The 18,562-nt window shown below is 41.8% G+C and overlaps 2 protein-coding genes across 4 annotated transcripts; one reads left to right on the top strand and one right to left on the bottom strand.

Moving 5' to 3' along the window:
- Positions 1 to 378: 378 nt before the first annotated feature.
- rnf180b (ring finger protein 180b) lies at positions 379 to 13,345 on the bottom strand. 3 transcript variants are annotated; one of them, XM_061799237.1, is made up of 9 exons: positions 13,164 to 13,343; positions 12,814 to 12,909; positions 10,787 to 10,882; positions 10,340 to 10,655; positions 9,093 to 9,343; positions 6,065 to 6,178; positions 5,650 to 5,884; positions 4,714 to 4,839; positions 379 to 1,803 (listed from the first exon to the last, which is right to left on the bottom strand). In XM_061799237.1, exons 2-9 carry the CDS (start codon positions 12,862 to 12,864, stop codon positions 1,628 to 1,630), a joined length of 1,365 nt encoding a protein of 454 aa, XP_061655221.1. In that variant the 5' UTR covers positions 12,865 to 12,909; positions 13,164 to 13,343; the 3' UTR covers positions 379 to 1,627. The 3 variants fall into 3 exon arrangements, with proteins under 3 accessions (XP_061655221.1, XP_061655222.1, XP_061655223.1); XM_061799238.1 differs by having other exon boundaries at positions 1,647 to 1,796; positions 13,164 to 13,344; XM_061799239.1 differs by lacking the exon at positions 379 to 1,803 and adding an exon at positions 5,408 to 5,512 and having other exon boundaries at positions 4,718 to 4,839; positions 13,164 to 13,345.
- A 214-nt stretch (positions 13,346 to 13,559) lies between these two features.
- htr1ab (5-hydroxytryptamine (serotonin) receptor 1A b) lies at positions 13,560 to 15,735 on the top strand. Its single transcript, XM_061799240.1, has one exon. It carries the CDS (start codon positions 14,274 to 14,276, stop codon positions 15,543 to 15,545), a length of 1,272 nt encoding a protein of 423 aa, XP_061655224.1. The 5' UTR covers positions 13,560 to 14,273; the 3' UTR covers positions 15,546 to 15,735.
- The last annotated feature ends 2,827 nt before the right edge of the window (positions 15,736 to 18,562 follow it).

Here is an 18,562-nt window from a genome sequence, read left to right as displayed (position 1 = left end):
TTCGTCAGTATTTAAACTTAACATTTGATCCGTAATACGGTATAACAAAAGGGATAATATATTCTGCTGCTATCCTTCAATATTTGGTTAGTTTGAGACCATCTCTTTTGAATAAATAAATGCATTTGTTACATTTAAAACACTTAGACTGAAGTGATCAAGTCAGGCATTGATTTTTTTAGCTTTACAAAACTGTATGTTTTGTGTAAGATACCACAGCTGTGGAGTGCTGGAAATGTTTTAAATGATTACAGTGCTGTAATTTTTGTAGAATTGTTTGAGTCATATTTGTTTATGCTTCTGATTTCCAATTCCTATCCATTTTTCTCACTACTAATTCTGAATGATTTTGTCTACACTAAAATAACAACTCTAAAACAATATCAACTCAATTTTATAATTTGCATTTGTAAACATTTGCTTCAAAACATTCCATACTCTTGAATTCACATGATGTATAACGAGTCATACCACTGTAATTTCTCGTGTATAATGCGCATTTTCCCCCCAAAAAATGTCAAAAGTCAATGGTGCGCATTATATATAGGTATAGGGCAAAATAAAATAAAAAATAACTTTACAATTTTATAAATGTATGCCACCATCTCAAGGTTATGAAAAAGGTGTACACTTTCTTTCCCATCTGCCACCGCCACCTAGAGGTTATGAGAAAGGTGTAAACTTTCATTCTAATATACCACCGCCCCTTAGAGGTTATGAAAAAGGTGTAGTCTACACTTACATTCAATGACAGAGGTACGCATGACTGCATAATATGTACAGTTGTGCTCATGAATTTACATAATCTGGCAGAATTTGCGAATTTCTTTTTTCTTTTTTAATACGACTGATGACAGCCACCATCATTAATTTCTTTACGGTTATGTTTTGTTTGATGATAATGCTTTTCTGAAATGGTTCACAGTTTAATTTGAATCCTATTAAAATAAAATTTTAATAAAAAATTAATTTGAAAGGTTTTTTTTAAAGAATTGTACCTATCGTACAAATTATGCCTGGGTAATCAAACATATGAGCACAACTGTGTGTTTTCTCATTTACTAAATGATAGTAGGGCTGTGAATTTCAAAATAAGAGCAAGTATATAAAAAGAAAGTATTACATGTTCAAATAAAGTGCTTAACTTCAGAATAATTCTTTGAAAAACCCAACAAAATACAGATAATACTTCATGCTTTGCTGAGATTGGCTGGCGACCAGTTCAGGGTGTACCCCGCCTCTCGCCCAGAGTCAGCTGGCTCCAGCATGCCTGCGACCCTACTGAGCATAAGCGGTACAGAAAATGGATGGATGGAGTTCATGTTTTGATCATATGAGTAAAAGCAAAATCATGCATTGTAAAAATGCATTATAAACATAAGTAGAAGGGTTTTCCAGAATTTTGAGGTCAACTTTGGGGGTGCGTATTATACAACGTTGTGCACTATACACAAGAAATGACGGTACTTGTCAACTTTAGCTTTTTCTGAGAAATGTGAGCACTAAAATGAAAGACTTAACTTTAGCCTGGAGGCATCTACACATTTAAAAAGGAGTAAAACCTTTTTCCAAAAAGTAAAATGAAACTTAAAGCTTCCTTGCAAACTATTAAATGTTCTTCCAGGGGTTAAATATAGAAGTAGTACAAGAGCAAAGTGAGGAACAGGAAAGCCATCATCCAGTTAGCCAGTCTGATACCAAAGAACCAGCCACACACGTCGGCGAGGTCGAAAGCCTGCAGGCTGAAGCTGACATGGGCGAAGTGCCAACTTCTGTGAGCCCTTACTGCATACCTCCTATATCCTGAAAGGAAAAAGATCAAATGACAATGGGGCACCAAAAGTGATTTATCACGCCAGCTCAGGATTAAACCCGAGACCTTCATGTGACAATTCCTTTTTAGTCCTTGTCTTATCTGATACCGTTCAGCATCAGCGTATGCATTATGCTACATGACATTTGTCCAAGTTGTTTCTACATTTTCTCTACATGAACTGACCTGAACTCTTACCACACTTAATGCAACACCATGGCAAGGTGTGATAGTTATTTTTGACTGCTCAGATTAGAAAAATCATGACTATGACTATGTTCTGTATTTTCCTGACTAGCGCAAAACCGTAGCGTAACTATGCGAGTGTGCAGGTTAGAAAGGGTTGTCATATTCTCGCAGAAGGGCGTGTCCACTCCGGTGGGCGTAAACACAGCCGGCTTTATTAGACACCAATCAAAGCGGCTTCATTCATTCTCTTGAAGTTAGACGCCTTGCATAACACATTGTCATTTGGCTGTGGTGTGGAAAAAGACATCGTGATTAAAGACAGGATAAGATGGCGGGCGACTTCAATATGTCCCGCGTGGCTCATGTATCTGTCAGCCCACTCTGCGAGGAGGAGGCGGGCTAGACCCGGTTTTGGTACTTTCGTGGACTGGCGTACCACCAACACATTTAAAATGGCACGTCTTCCCCGGTGTGGGCTAACAACTAACTTACATCCTGCTCCAATCGTAGCGGGTTATTGCATGTCCTTTAAAAGCAACGCAAATTGTATTGCATGGTGAAGTCATACAGGATATGTGGAAGACGACTCAGCGAACCGTGCGTGAATGGAACATTGAACGTTAGCGTGAACCCTTATTGAATACAGAACGATCTGTTGAAAATCGCGGGCGACTTGAATTGTTCCGCGGACCTCATTTATTTATATCCCCTCAAACGATTGTTTGTTTCCATTTGCTAATGAGTTGACGAATGTCCTAACTATAAAAAGGACACATCGTCGCTTTTACCCTCGTTCCTTTCAAGTGCTTGTATGTGCTGAATGTATGTAATGTGTATCCGCGACTGTCTGTGTGTTGGCAGTTGTCACGCAACAAGCAGATTGCAAGTTCATGCTTTGATAGCGCAACGGAAAATCCATCGAACCGCTCGCATTAATCCGAGGCTTCAGAGTTTTCGTATCGATCAAGTACACATGCGCTCTACAAATCTGAAACAACATTTCCCGAAATGTACAGTTGACAAACAACCGTCAGAAACATCGGAAGCACATACGTCGCCGCTGTCTTGCTTGTGACGTAACTCAGAGCGGCATGGGTTACATACTGTATGTTGTGTTGCTTCCAAAACTGATTTCATGAATTTGATCAACTACAAATGCTTCTTTGTTGTGCTATATTAATGAATCCCTTATATTAATTAATCCCTTACTATCAACTTGTGCAGTGTCTCTTCATTCTCGGCTCTTTACTTTTTCTATGCATGTTTTGTGCGCATTCTCTAATTTAACTTTGGAATTAATGAAAATGGATTAACATCATTATTATATGGTGTCAGTTTGTGTGTTTAGCAAGCTTTCCAATGATACAAACATTTTTGAAAATAAGATGAAGAAAGTTATGAATGTGAATGTTTGGGGCTACGTCTTGCAACTTTCAACTTTGGCGCATTGGCCGAGATGCGTCAACGGATGCCCTTCTATAGCGAAATCGGAGTGTGCTCAATGCAGATTGGAGCACCGCAAGCACGGGCATTAACGTACGCATGGTGGTGCTGAGAAAATTGGCCGTTACGATAGTGATTTTGCATATATGCTCAACTTGTGCTCAGGGTCAGAACATTTCAAGACATTCATGAGAGAATGAAACCCATTTTGAGCAATTGACTTGCTCAAAACATGGATTTGACATACATATCACAATCAATCACGGCTTTATGATTATTTCTTGATAATTTGAGAGTAGTTTTGTTAATTAGGAGGCTCAACAAGTATGGTGAACTGAACTTGGGGAATCATCGCCCTAACGATTGTGTTACCTATTCATTTGTCATAAATTGACGACATTCCCAATGGGTAACAGTTTTACTCGGCATACATGGCTTGTTTGGAAGAATGTTGGAAGAAAGTTTTTTTGCCTCTTGCAACCTGGTTTCCTCAAAATGGATTCAGCCGTGCCATGACCAACGCAAGTCTCTCATCCGCTGTCTATGTGACTGATCTAGATGCGTTCAAGGTTAGCTTGGAAAAAACATTTTACAACACAATAACAATTAACTGAATTGTTTTACTGGGTGTAATGTACCTTCTGCCATATTATGGAATGTAATTTAATTGTTCTGCCTGTCACAATAGGTCACTGGCATAGCTAGGTGAAAAAAAGCCCTTATTTGAAATTAATCATTTCAAATTCCTTTTCAACGCACATCCACTGATCTCTCACGGTTGGGAATCTTTGGATACAGTATGTTATGCGATCTGTTTCCACTAAGGTTACGATTAAATCTGCGGGGGCTTATTTTATACATATTGTGGAACTTCACAAGCCCGCGTTTTTACAAGTTACCAGTTTGTGACGCATATTTGTATGCAGGGTCTTATTAAAATTGAACATAGACTATCTAATTTAACATGTTGAGAAGCTGTTTTTCTGCTACACAGGTATGTTATCTCCCATTAATTAAATATGCTATAGACACTCAGGCTCAGCTGTCACGTCTGATCCAGTTAAAATTTTAGAAATTGACTACAGAGTAACATGTTTAGATACTTCCATCTCTAAATTCACCTCATGTTAGGTTACAATTTTCACTGATTATGTACTGTACTGTACATTCCCTCGGATGAATCTTTCAACTCTACCCACAATAGTTTTGTGTGTCTGTGTGTGAGAGAATTTGAGACTGCAGACACAAGATAACACAGAGTTTCTCACCCCAGAGGTTAAAGAAGGGTTTGCGGTAGCTGGGCAGGGGCCATTGAACACATGAGGCGTTTTGGAAGTACTGCTCGCGAGCGTGGTACACTCTCGGGAAAGACGCTTTTGCTTTCCGACTGAGCTCTGAAAGAGAAGGAAGCAGAATACACTGGTGCCTTGACTTGGAAGTTGAATTCGTTCCATGGCCAAGCTTGTAACTCAAACCAAACCATCCAAATTGAAATGAATGGAAATACCATTCATTTGTTTGAAACCCCTCAAACACCCCCTCCTCCCCAAAAAAAGCACCATTTTTGTCATGTTTTTAATTAAGAAAAATAGCACTGCATTGTAAAAATAGAAATCTAAAAACAAAAAAAGTTAAGTTACATAGATTAATTAAGCCAAACGTCTCACATTCATTCATGTGTTGCGCCTTTAAATGGCACGGCCAATTGAGTGCCGTCTCTCTCCTTGTAGCTCACGCCACTCTCTGTCGCTGTCTGTCTTTCTGAATATCTCTTTTCTTAATGACACAATCACTTGGACTTTTCATTTTCTTGAGAGCCATACTAAGGCCATACTCATTTCCAACAATAAAACCAGGATACCTGAAAGATGCGACGCGTTTAGACTGTGCGGGAAAAAGCACACCTAAGGATTCCATGTGGATGTCGGGAAGCAATATTTGTCCCAAAAATGTGTTTATTACCTGATTGGTCAGTGAACCGAGGTTCCACTATTGACTAATAGGTTGCACCTTAACTGCTCCATTTTTTTTCCCACTTCGCTGGACCAACAGAGGGTCTGAAGCTCACTGAATGAAGTAAATCAGGTCATTACTCGCATGTCAAAGCAACACATTTGGCATAATTTAGGGTATTCTTAAATTGAGGTACCACTGTATCAACAATAGAACCAGCTATGGAAGTACTGGTTCTGGACAACGTTTACCTGCGTGAAAGTTAGTGTGCGAGATGAGGGCGCGGCAGAGAGGGCAAGGTGTGCTTTCCTCTCGGTTCTTGGCGAGCTTGCGGAGACACGGCTCGCAGAAGACGTGACTGCAGGGTTGGCAGCTGTAAGGGTGGAAGTAGACGTCGAGACACACTGCACACGTGAGGCCTTGCCTGTCCCCCGCCTCTTCCTCGTCCTCTTCACTGTTGAGCATCAAATCACTCAAACTGTTGGCCTGGACAAAAAACAACACAATAGAATATTTTTTCCCTTTTGCTCTTTTTTAACTTCAACTAGACACCCACTATTCATTTTCTTCTTATGATTTTTATTAGTGCTATTTTATTATTGTATTATTATTTCTTCATCAAGAAATAATGGTGACATGTAACATCAGTGTTAACTTCTTTCTCACCTGCATCTGCAGCCACAGTTCCCGCCGCCTCCGTTTCCTCCGCTGGCTCTTCAGGTGGTTCTTCTCCTTCTTGCTTTGCCTGCGTAATACTATGGAGGCCTGCACGGTTCCATGCTGGATAGAGTTGCACAAACATATAAGCAGGGGCATAGTCACTCACATGATTTGTTTGGTAGTTTTTATGCCATTCCTGATGCAGCCTACCCATTTTTCTTTTTTTTTTTTTAATTAGGGTTTGGGATTAGTAAGTACTACTACTAAATGTATTCACAATTGAATTTTAAAACAGAGTTAATCAGGTACTATTCTTTCCAGAGTTGAAAATATACTCCGTACTGACAGTTTATGTTCCAGGATTCCAGCCGTATAGGTTAGTATTTTCCCACCTCAACTGAACCAAAACACATTTTACATTTAAAAAAACAAACAAAAAAAACAGCATGCCACTACACAAAACTGCTGAAATACTGATGATCTTGTCTAAATGTACTCACAAATTGACTTAGTATGAAATCTGGGCATGTTCAATTAAACAAAACTGATATAGCCATAGGAAACTATTACTTATCCGCTTGCATGGATGGAAACAGGTGGACACAGGTTTATTGTACCTTCTGCCATCTAACGGAAGAGCATTTAATTGTTCTGCCTTTCCTCTCTGTCACAGATAGATGAACAATATTAAAATATATTTGTAGGTCATAAATAATCATTTTTAGACAAATGAAGTGAAATTGGATAATTTCCTGCAGCACCACTGATGATCGCTCAAGGCACTGTGGTTGGGAATCACTGTGACAGAAATACATTTTTCATAACCTTAACACTACCTACAATAAACAAGATACCAACCATTTGACGCAGAACTGCGCATTTGAGCCTCCAAAGTCAGATGCTGGTTGAGCTCAGATTTAATTTAATGATGTAAATTTAAATGATCCATTCCAGCATAAAACTGCCAGCATCATAAAACCCAGTAATTTCACGGCATTGATTTAAATAACATTTTAATAGACTGTCATATCGTGAAGTCATGTGCAAACATAACAACCCTTGAAAATGCGAAAAATGACAACAAAAAAATTAAAAATAGGGAAAAATTCTTAGATGCTGCGCAACATCGGTGGAGTGAACATACAAATGTGTTATTGTTTACAATCATACAGTGTTGAAATATGTTGTCACTGTCCAGTAAAACAACAAAATACAAAAACAAATTCTTTACTCATCCCCACGTTCCTGGCATTTGACTTTTGAGCTTCCATTGCATTTCATTACAAGACATGCTAAATAAACACACAATCAATTAAATGAATGATGCTCCTGGCAACAAATGCTTGTCAACAACTTTGTGCTCTGTCTTCATCGTGAAAGGAAATGAGCCACGGCCAGTGATACCTTCCGGTAGGGCTGCGCAATTAATCGAATTTGAATCGTTATCACGATTTTGGCTCCCATGATTAAATTAGCCTGATCGTCGGCGATATTTTACAGAAATGCAAGCGCTGCTGCATCTCAAAAGTGCTTCATTTGCAGCAGTGCCCGCAACCTAGTCTGCCAGCCACCAGGGGGCCAACACATCATTAAGCTCCAGCGCTGCGCTCTGGTGCCAACTTCAAAATAAAAGCCTAAAAAATGGCATTGATGTCCAATGTAATTCTATATGAATCTTTTATTTTAGCATATTGGTGGCGAGGCGGCCCGACACGCTAAGACACTATTAACAATCATTGTAGCGTTGTGACTTAAAATTTTCGGGTTAGCCTGACCGAAATGACAAAACGCTGGAAGTAAAAAGAGGGGGAAGTCACAACTGTTGAGTTCTTTGCAGTGTGTGCACAATTGACCAATAGCTAAGCAGGTACCATACTTGACAGTTCACTATATTGACGACGAGGATTTTCAAATGTTAAATCGCAGCCGGTTATTGCCTTCTATGCAATAACTGTATTTGCTTCCATTAAGTTGCCATTCAAGTCACTGACGGTGTAGTGGTACACTCGCCTGACTTTTTTGCGGGCAGCATGGGTTCACTTCCCACTCAGTGTTGGTGTGAATGTGAGTGCGAATGGTTGTCCGTGTCTATATGTGCCGTGCGACTGACTGGCGACCAGTTCAAGGTGTAGTCCGCCTTTTGCCCCGAAGTCAGATGGGATAGGCTCCAGCGCCCCGCGACCCTAACCAGGACAAGCGGTGTTGAAAATGGATGGATGGATAAGTTGCCATTCATAATTGCACTTTGTAATAGCACATTTATTCAGTTAGCCCTTGCTAAAGTAGAATTTGTTTGGGTAAATATTTTTTAAAAGATTTCCATGTATTCTTATTTAAATATTCATTTTGAACTTCAACTGTTACATATTGTTTGTTAAAAAGTACTGCAATAAAAGTAAAGGTTTTTCCCTGACATGAGGAATAATCGTGATTACAATCCATCCATCCACTTATCCTCACTAGGGTCGTGGGCAAGCTGGAGCCTATCCTAGCTGACTCTGGGCAAGAGCTTGGGTACACCCTGAACTGGTCGCCAGCCAATTGCAGGGCACATTTAAACAAATGACTATTAGCACTCACAGTCACACCAATTTAAGAAGCAATTTGGAGTTTTCAATCAACCTACCATGCATGTTTTTGGGATGTTGGAGAAAACCAGAGTACCTGGAAAAAACCCAGATGCTCGTCTGTGCATATTACAGTTCACACACAATATTTATCAACATATTTTGAAATAACAAAATATAGCTGTTGTTGTGTTGATTATATTTGACCAACTTGTCATTCCCCCACATAGAGTATGATCTCTAGAAAAAATAAATAAATTGTTGCAAGGACCGACAGCAGACTCGGATACACTAAGTTGACGAGTGAATGACCAATTGCGCATATTTTAATGTGAAAAGATACAAATGAAAGGAAAGCTGCAGTTAGGACAAGATCTAAAAGTAAGGGCAACATAATGCAACGTCACTAAAATATGCCGAAAAATGTAACAAAGGAATAAATAAGTCCATAACAAACTGGAACATACCACCATCGCCTCTTCCTGCTCGCGTGCACTGTAAGACATTGGTGTCCCTCGAAGGTACAGTGAGACATCGTCTTGGGAATTTTCTGCAGATGATCCCTCATGATCCTCAGTGTGCACCATCTGACATTCCAGAGGCGCCTCTCTTGCAGCAGACACAGATGAGCAGCCGGTAACAGCACTGAAGGCAACTTCATCATCTTTGTCCATGGGATACAGCACAGGGAACGGTGAAGACCTGCTTACCGAGTCTCCTGAAAACCAGAAACATATAGGAGTCCTGCTCCAAGCTATAGCTCCTCCTTTGAGACACAATACAGAATAGGGATGTCCCGATCCAACTTTTTCATATCCGATCCGATACCGATATTGCAGCCTTGAGTTTTGGCCCACACTGACATCAGTCCGATCCAATTACAGCAATAATCATACATAATTTACCCTTTTTGTAGTAATGGAATGTTAGAAAAGGATCGATCACGTGATATTACTCAAACAGCAAACAATAATAAGCAACACTAGGTATGAGAAAACCTGACCCATTTATTATTTAAGTAGGTGCTGTGCACATCTTGACCTCTGAGGTGCAGTGTGGTGCACGCAGTGAGATACACGCGGTAACGAAGAAAGTAGAAGCCATGATCGAATAGTTATTATAAGTTGTTTTTCAGTTTGAATCATATATGCCAGCGAGTATTGTTATATTGCCTGATTGTATGTGGGTTTTTTTCAGCATTTTTGTACCAATACTCATTATTTTCAGAGCTGTAAGTCCACCGAGTTCAATGCTAATTTTCGTTAGCTCGTCAATGGTGTTTTTCATTCATTGCTTGTTAGCGTTGAGCTAGCAATTTATTTGAACAAAAATGAAGAAAGCAACTAAGTCTGTGATGTATATGAACATTCAATCGGTGTAATTTTTTGTGAGGTCTGTTTAGTTTTACAGCCAACTTCAACTGGCGTTCCAATAAACGACTGCAAGCAAGCAACATTCACTCTTACTCCTTGCTACTATGTAAGCACCTTAGCAAGCTGTTGTTATGATCACGTGGGCTCTGCATGCGCTGCTAGATAGAAGTACTGGAGCGGAGCATAGAAATGACTGCTTGTATAAGAGTGGTCAAATCTGGTAAAAATTTTAGATCCAGTCCATTCCAATTCGATCCTTGTTTTTTTTGCTGACATCGGACCGATTTCCAATCTCAAAGATCGGATCGGGACAGGACTAATAAAGAACTACGTGCTCTCACTTTTTGTAATTACTTGTGCGGCTTCGTCGGGGTCAGGGAGGCGCGTGACAGCAATAGAGTCGAGCTGCAAACCCTTCACAAACCACCTCTCGTATTCAGCCTGAGAGCCATCTGTAAGCAGCAGGCTCGTGTTCGGTCTTGTCCATCTAGGCTGGACTATGAGAAGGTTCTGCTTGTGGTCGTGGTCTACGCGACATTTGCTGAAGTGCACAGTGGCGTCCCTGCCGCAAGGACATTCAACACGATGGCTGAAGTTGAAGCCTCCCAAGCGAGACCCACACTTCTGACAGTTCAGCCTCCCCACAGTCCACTGGGCCTAAGAAGAAAGAGGAAGAACTGCAATTTTTCAATGGTGGGGGTTAGAGAAACAACAATTTTAGAAAGTCAGAGAGTTCCTGTAATGGCAGTTAATAATCATTCATTCCCAAGATGGCTTGTGCTCTGTACCTGGTGGATTGAGGTCAGTATCCAATCTGGAAGCGCGTCAACATCCATGTGCCAAATGTTGCAAGCCGCCTCTGAATTTTCATTGGTAACCTCAGACTACAAACATACAATAAATAAGACATTTGCAACATGATCCCATTGTAAGCTTTATCTTTTTTTATTATTATTATTATTATTATTGTTGTTGGAACACACTTGGTTATATCGAACTTGTCCAAACACTAAATCCTGCAATTATAGAAGCTATTATCAGTCATGACACCAATCTTTACTCCAAGGATCACAACAGCAATCTTCCAAGTGGTACTTTTATTAAAGTGAACCGCTGCTATATCGCCGTACATCATCCGCACGCCAGTAAAACAGGCATTTTTCAAATCCGAATTTAGAATTGTGCACCTTCAGTGTCGTATGTAATTTAGAGCAAAAAAAAGAAGGTCCCCAGCTAATCCAGGGCTCTACATTAACTTTTGCACTTGTAGCACATGTGGAAAAGTTGGTCGCACCAGCACATGATTTGGTTGCACCATTTTTTTTGGAGGAAGTACAGCATGACCATGGCATACGATATTTTTCATTAACAGTGACTTTAAGTTAGCGGTATAAACACACACACACGCACACACCCTCGTAATTTTGAGACGATCATACGTGACGGCACTCGGGAAGCAACTTTTGGATTGATTACCGTGACAAATATAGCAGCACTGATAATGTTGTGTGTAAAAAGAAAAGCTGTAGGTGACTTGCGGCTGGAGGAGTTGACCAGCTTACAGGACTTTACAAGATAGGTGCGGGTTAGCTAGTTGGCTCACCAGTAGTCCAAATGAGTTGAAGCCTCACACTTGCCATTTAAAATGAATAAGTAGCAGGCCAGCGTCAATGTAGGTACTCCACTGGCCAGACACAACGGCGTACTGGCTCGTGTGTGACGCGCGTGCACACGACGGTGCTGTGGAAACTAGTGTGTTTCCCAACTGAAAAAAGCAATCAATTAAGTTGCAGGAGCCAGCCAATCATATTGCAGCGAGTCGCTTTTAACTCAAATGGAATTCATAATGATTGACACGGCGTCACAGCGCTCTCTCTCTCTCTCTCTCGCACGAGGAGATTGCAATGGAAGCCTTTATCACATGCACTCGTGCAAATGTGACATGATTACATTTTTAATCGCGCAAGATGAAAAAAAGGTTGCAGTCTCGAGTCCTGTAATCCCACAGAGACTTTGCATGTGACGTTGCTCCTCCATGTGTGTTAAAGTAAGCTGTTTTAGGGTTTATAATTACTGTAACATCTATGCTAACTTCTATTAGCCCAGTTATAACGTTCCGTACTAGCAATAAGTTAGCTGACTTTCATTACATGAAACTACAGGGTTTGGTTTATCTTTTTTTTTAGTGTTTAAAAATACAATGTTTAATCATCTTTTGTTTTATGTGTCGGCTATTTGTCAAGGAGTGACAAATAGCTTGAAGCAATTCTTATTTGGGGAACTGTGCGAGTGAGTCTTCTTTTCATTCCCCAAAAGTGATGTTATACAATAGTCTATTACATGACACAGCGAGATAGAACAGGTGATAAAGATTACTTTAAAAAGTGTATTTTAAGAACTTTAAATTGTGTGAGAAGGGTTAAACCATAGTTTAAAAAAAAAAAAAAATGGTCTCTACATGGTAAATTTTCACCCATTGTGGGTGGACTTGGTATGGATTCCCCACAAAAAACAAGTTCACTTATATACTGTAGATGTGCATTCAGCCCATACATATTGCTATTATCCAATATAATATTATATAGAGAAATTAGGACTACATTGTGGATACAAGTTCACCATGAGGTGCCCTTGAGCAAGACAACCAAACCTCCAACTACTCAAAGGGAAGATACAGTTGCGCTGGATATGTATGTTATGAATTCATGTAAAACACAAGCACTCCTTGATTTCAACCTTGGGGCTGACTGAGTAAAGCATAGTATTACTATTTGCAGAGAGCACATAAATAAGGTGACGATAACGCGTGAGTCACCTCTTGCAGACTTTCGATGACAACCTTGCGGCATTTCCTGCAGCGCAGCATTTTTGGTCTTTTCCCAGTTTGTAGTGCACTGTTACGCCAACCACCCTGAAAAATATGCAAATGAGGACGCATTTAAGCTCTTAGGCATTCTGTCACACGTTCCCTTGCGTTGCTTGTTGGAGGAGGCGATTCCAATGTTGTCAACTCAAGCTAAAATGGACATTACTTCGTAAGATATCCCGGATGAGAGGACGTCAACTGTTCACCGACACACAACGTTGACATGTTTGTTTTAAGACTTTGAGACAGGATGTTGTATTACAATAGAAAGAGTTCAACAAGTTTCGCATCTGCATTACCTAGAAAGCGTGGGGGCGGACAAAAGATGTCCTCAAACATGGCTGCGTCAACAAAATGCGCGGATAGATGAAGGCTTTTCCCCGTCTAACTCGAGTTTAAATACATAAATGTCAATGTTAATTTGTGCCAAGAAAAGGAATATTCTCACAGACAGACAAAAAAAATGAGCGACAGAGAGAGAGAGAGAGAGAGAGAGAGAGAGAGAGAGAGAGAGCGAGAGAGAGAGAGAGAGCGAGAGAGAGACTATTCTCCCTGAAGAACTTCCTGCTTAGGAGCCGAGGTGCTACGGCGAGCCGGATAGGACAAACGAGATATTCTCCTCACGGTGTAAAAAGTCACTACTTCAATATAAAAAGAGTCTATTGTCGTTAAAATGTCAAAGAATAATTACCGAGTTGATTTATGGAACTATTACCGTGGTTTATTTTAAATGCTGAATTGCGTACAGAGTCATTCATCAACAAACTGTAAAACACTGGGGGGGCACATGCAGTCAACTTTGACGAGCCAGAGACCATAGATAGATAAATCGATAGATAGATAGATAGATAGATCTATACATATATTCAAACAAACAGACAGACAGACAGAGATAGTCTTAAAATAGTTAATATTGGACAGTTTCACACATTTTGTGTACTGAACGTTTGCATTGATTAATAATTGTTATATTTCCAATATTCTTTTAGAATCACTAATCATTTGTACATGCCCTTTGTAGCTTGTTTCATTGTGTCGTATGGACAGTTTAGGGATCCAAAATGTATAACTTGGTATTAATACATCAAACATGGGCAACCTTATAGTCACTAAGATATCTTGTAAAAAAAATATACAAAAATTCAAAAACGAATTACGGCTTGAATATTTTCAATAACATTCACAAAAGCAACTGTACACTGCTTGCGTACAAGCTTCCTCCCTGCACCCTCACACACGGTGACGCACTGGTATAAGTAGGCACCATCTCTCTAAACCGTGAGCCTCAAACAGTGGAGTAGTGCGCTATGTTCTCTCCAAGGTGGGACAGTGCGCTCTCTGTCAACTAGAAGCATCCACCCCCCCTCCGCCCCCTGCCAAAAAAAGAAAAGAAAAGAAAGGAAAACGGCATGGAGGACACAAACAACACGACAGTCTTGTCTCAATTTGAGCTCCCCTTAAACAAAAGCACTAAAGCAGCCGAAGACGAGGAGGTGAGGCTGAGTTCCCAAGTGGTGACTTCCTTCCTCCTCGGTGCGCTCATCCTGTGCGCAATTTTCGGGAACGCGTGTGTGGTGGCGGCCATCGCCCTGGAGCGCTCACTGCAGAACGTGGCCAACTATTTGATCGGTTCTCTCGCTGTCACCGACTTGATGGTGTCGGTGCTGGTTCTGCCCATGGCGGCGCTGTACCAAGTCTTAAATCGGTGGACTCTGGGACAGATTCCGTGCGATATCTTCATCTCTTTGGACGTCTTATGCTGCACCTCGTCCATCCTGCACCTTTGCGCCATCGCCCTGGACCGACACTGGGCCATCACCGAGCCCATAGACTACATGAATAAGAGGACACCTCGGAGAGCAGCGATTCTGATCGGCGTCACTTGGCTGGTCGGCTTTTCCATCTCCGTGCCCCCTATGTTGATTATGCGCTCCCAGCCGAACAGCGTGGAAGAAGACAGGAAGAACCCAAAGCAGTGTAAAATCCGGCAAGACCTCTGGTACACCATTTACTCCACCTTTGGTGCTTTCTACATCCCGCTCACGCTCATGCTGGTTCTCTACGGGAGGATCTTTAAAGCCGCCAGGTTCCGCATCAGGAGGACTGTGCGTAAAAGTGAAAAGAAGAAAGTGGCCCACTCCTGCTCGGCTGTATCCCCCGCGCTCTTCCGCAAAAAGACGCCCAGAGAGGCGCAGACTAAAAGCTGGAGAAGGAGCGTGGAGCCGCGCCCGGTGCCGGTGCCGGTGCCGGTGCCGTGCGTCAACGGCGCGGTGAAACACGCCGAGGATGGAGAATCGCTGGAGATCATCGAAGTGCACAGCGGCCTCAAAGGCAACCTCCCGCTCCCCAACACTCCCGGCGGCGTGCCGTTGTTCGAGAGCAGGCGCGAGAAGGCCACCGAGGCCAAGCGGAAGATCGCCCTGGCCCGGGAGCGCAAAACGGTGAAGACGCTCGGCATCATCATGGGCACCTTCATCCTCTGCTGGCTGCCCTTCTTTATCGTCGCCCTGGTCATGCCCTTCTGCAAGGAGTCGTGCTACATGCCCCGCTGGCTGGAGGACGTGATCAACTGGCTGGGCTACTCCAACTCGCTGCTTAATCCCATCATTTACGCCTACTTCAACAAAGACTTTCAGGGGGCTTTTAAGAAAATCGTCAAGTGTCATTTCTGCAGATCCTAAGTCCCCCTAGAAATGAGCAGACTCTTACTTGCCCAGCCATTGGTCCGAAAAGAAAATATATTGACGAGGACTCCACCATCACCATGCAAACCAGTATTAATGATTACCCGAGGTATGTCCATATAAATAAAGCTCCGCGCTCCTCATCTTGTTCTGTAATGTTCAATAAAGATTTGCTTTATAATAATCAGGTCATTGTTTGCATCTATGAAACTGAGTCGAAACTGATCACACACAAATATAAAAACATGTAAAAGTAGATGACTGGGTTCATTTGTGATTTTGATTAAACCATATTTTTTCAGGCATTAAGAATAATGTGGGTATTTAATGTTCTCCATTTGGTTATATTTTTAGTTCAACATTTTAGACTTAATCCTGTTAAATAATTAGCTGCAAATATACTTTGTTATTGTTGACAGCAAAATCATTCAAATGCCTATTTAGATGGCGACCGTGTGGTTTCTTTCATTTATTTTCTATAAAAGTACTTTATTCTATAAGACCGCAGCTTGGGGGGAAAAAAATGCAGAGCTGCGGCTTTCCTTTTAAAAGAAATTCACATCATACAAACATAGGAAACGTGGATGTGGGAGGGAAATTTCCATTTTAAATGTGAAGTTTTAGATGAAACATAAGAGATGGATCGATTTTATTCTGCTAAATGTACTTTCTTTTGCAGTCTCTCAGTTTGAGAAACATAGTTTATGCTTAAATACTTCTTAATAAGCAGGGGCAAATGTTCACCTAATAGCTCAGTCTCCATTTGGTAAATTCATGTGTCCTATGGCACAGAAGAACAATTGTGCTACTGTATACGTGCATGGGACATTGCAGAAGCAATGACAATGATTCTTTTCTTCTTCTTCTTCTTTTTTTTTTTTTTTTTTCTTTTGTCACGCACAACACCATTCCACCTAAAAAAAATATTGCTGTTACAGGGGTCAGGGAGTGTCTCCATGCCCCTCCCCTCTGTCACTCACAGTCTCATAACAAACAAAGTGTATCTTGAAAGCCAGCGGTGGGGGGACCCAGATGGATGCTGGAGAGGTGGTTGCCATAGCAACATATGGGAGACGCAAACTCCGGGAGCCGAAGGGGCAATTACCTGATCAAAGGCCTGGTGCAACACAGGAATACAGAGGTGTATTTGAGTGGCCCACAGCTGGCAACTATTACACACAATAAACAGGTGTATTCTTTTCGACTATTTTGTCTTTTTTCCCCATGAGTTTACACCCATACATACACCCAGAGCAGTATGCCATATCTGCGCTGAAAGAACGAATCCAGTCTTTCCAAAATAAGAGTGTTTGAAATGATCCCTGTATTTTGCAAATTTGCTCCTCTTTTCCTAATATGGAAACAAGAATGCCACTACAAAGACATAATAGAGAAATAAGCATTGCTGACTCAAACAGTAGTTAAAATGTGGTTATAATCAAGCAGCAATTGACCTTAATAAATGATTTGTCTTCTTCAGCAGTGGCTGCCTTATTCTTAACACGTTAGTGGAACTTTCAGTTTTGTCATTGTGGTTGCCTTCCATAATGTTTTAATTTAAACACATTTTCCCTGCATAATGTGACGTAATCACTTCTTGCCATAGATTTATAATATAAAAACATTACTAACTACAATGTTGTAACATTTTAACACCATTAACTTATACAAGAGAAGTGCTAAAATAGAAAAAAAAACTACTCAAAATGGAAAGACCTATACCATGTTTAGCACAATAAAAACATGTTTGCATTTTCACTGAGTTGACTACAAATTTCCTGGAGGGGTGAAAGGGGTTGTTGATATGTGCCCTGCGATTGGCTGGAAACCGGTTCAGGGTGTACCCCGCCTCCTGCCTTAAGATAGCTGGGATAGGCTCCAGCACACCCGCGACCCTTGTGAGGATTAAAGAGGCTCAGAAAATGGATGGATGGATGTTAGTGTCTTAGGAATTAAAACTCTGGCATATGTGTCATGAACAAAACAGAGGATAGGACCCAAAAATGCACGACTCCAAAACAAAGGGACAGCTTCAAAAAGAAAGGTTTACTATACAGGCAGAGGTCCGTACACAGGCAGGCAATCCAAAAAAGGCAACAGTATCCAAAAACGTGAGACAAAAAGGCGAGGTCGATAATCGGAACAGGGTCTAGTCTTACTGTGAGTCTGTGATGTGGAAACATGGAATGCTGGAACGTGACGACAAGGTACAACGAACTGGTGACGAGAAAGAATGAGACACGAGGTTAAATGCAAGGGGTAATTAGGGTGAATGAGGCACAGGTGGTGAAGATGCTCTCAGGAGAAGGTGTGGATGAAACAGGGGGAAGACAAAAAACAGAACACACACCCATGACAGTACCCACCTCCAACACCCCCCCTCTTTACGGCCGGCCCCAGAAGGCTCTGGAGCCCTTGGATGCGCAACGTGGAAGTCCCGAATGAGCGGGTCATCCACGATAAACGCAGACGGCACCCATGAACGTTCCTCAGGCCCGTAGACCTCCCAGTCCACCAGCTATTGAAACCCTTACCCTCCGACGAGACAACAACAGCCGCCTCACAGTGAAGACAGGGCCTCCATCCACGAACCGGTGGAGAGGAGGGGGCCTGGAATTCGGGACCAGAGGGGACTCCCAGGCGGGCTTGAGCAGGCTGACGTGAAAAGCAGGGTGGACCCGCAACAAATTTGGGAGCCTAAGCTTCACGGTGACATGGATGATGATCTTTCTGATGGGGAAGGGCCCAACAAACCTGTGAGCGAGCTTCCTGGACGCCACCCGGAATGGAATATGTTTGGTAGAGAGCCAAACTCGCTGACCCACTTTGTAGTTCGGGGCCGGTGTCCTCCGACGGTCAGAAGCGGTTTTGTAGGACCGTCCCTGGCGCAGCAGCATCCGGCGGGTTTCGCTCCCAGGTCCTCCTGCAGCGTCTCACCAATGTCAATGCCGCTGGAACTGTGGACTCTGGCACTACAGCAGGAAATAGAGATGGTTGGTAACCATGCACAACGT

This window comes from Phyllopteryx taeniolatus, chromosome 15 (assembly GCF_024500385.1).
Source record: "Phyllopteryx taeniolatus isolate TA_2022b chromosome 15, UOR_Ptae_1.2, whole genome shotgun sequence".
NCBI classification, from domain to species: Eukaryota; Metazoa; Chordata; class Actinopteri; order Syngnathiformes; family Syngnathidae; genus Phyllopteryx; species Phyllopteryx taeniolatus.
This window is presented reverse-complemented; position numbering and strand designations above follow the sequence as displayed.

What these genes read in the sequence shown, in the direction of transcription:
- rnf180b (XM_061799237.1), bottom strand. Translation starts at nt 12,864, where the DNA reads ATGCTGCGCTGCAGGAAATGCCGCAAGGTTGTCATCGAAAGTCTGCAA. An exon ending in TCATCGAAAGTCTGCAAGAG is followed by an intron (nt 10,883 to 12,813) that starts GTGACTCACGCG and finishes GTATGTTTGTAG; the next exon opens with TCTGAGGTTACCAATGAAAA. An exon ending in TACTGACCTCAATCCACCAG is followed by an intron (nt 10,656 to 10,786) that starts GTACAGAGCACA and finishes CTTTCTTCTTAG; the next exon opens with GCCCAGTGGACTGTGGGGAG.
- htr1ab (XM_061799240.1), top strand. Translation starts at nt 14,274, where the DNA reads ATGGAGGACACAAACAACACGACAGTCTTGTCTCAATTTGAGCTCCCC.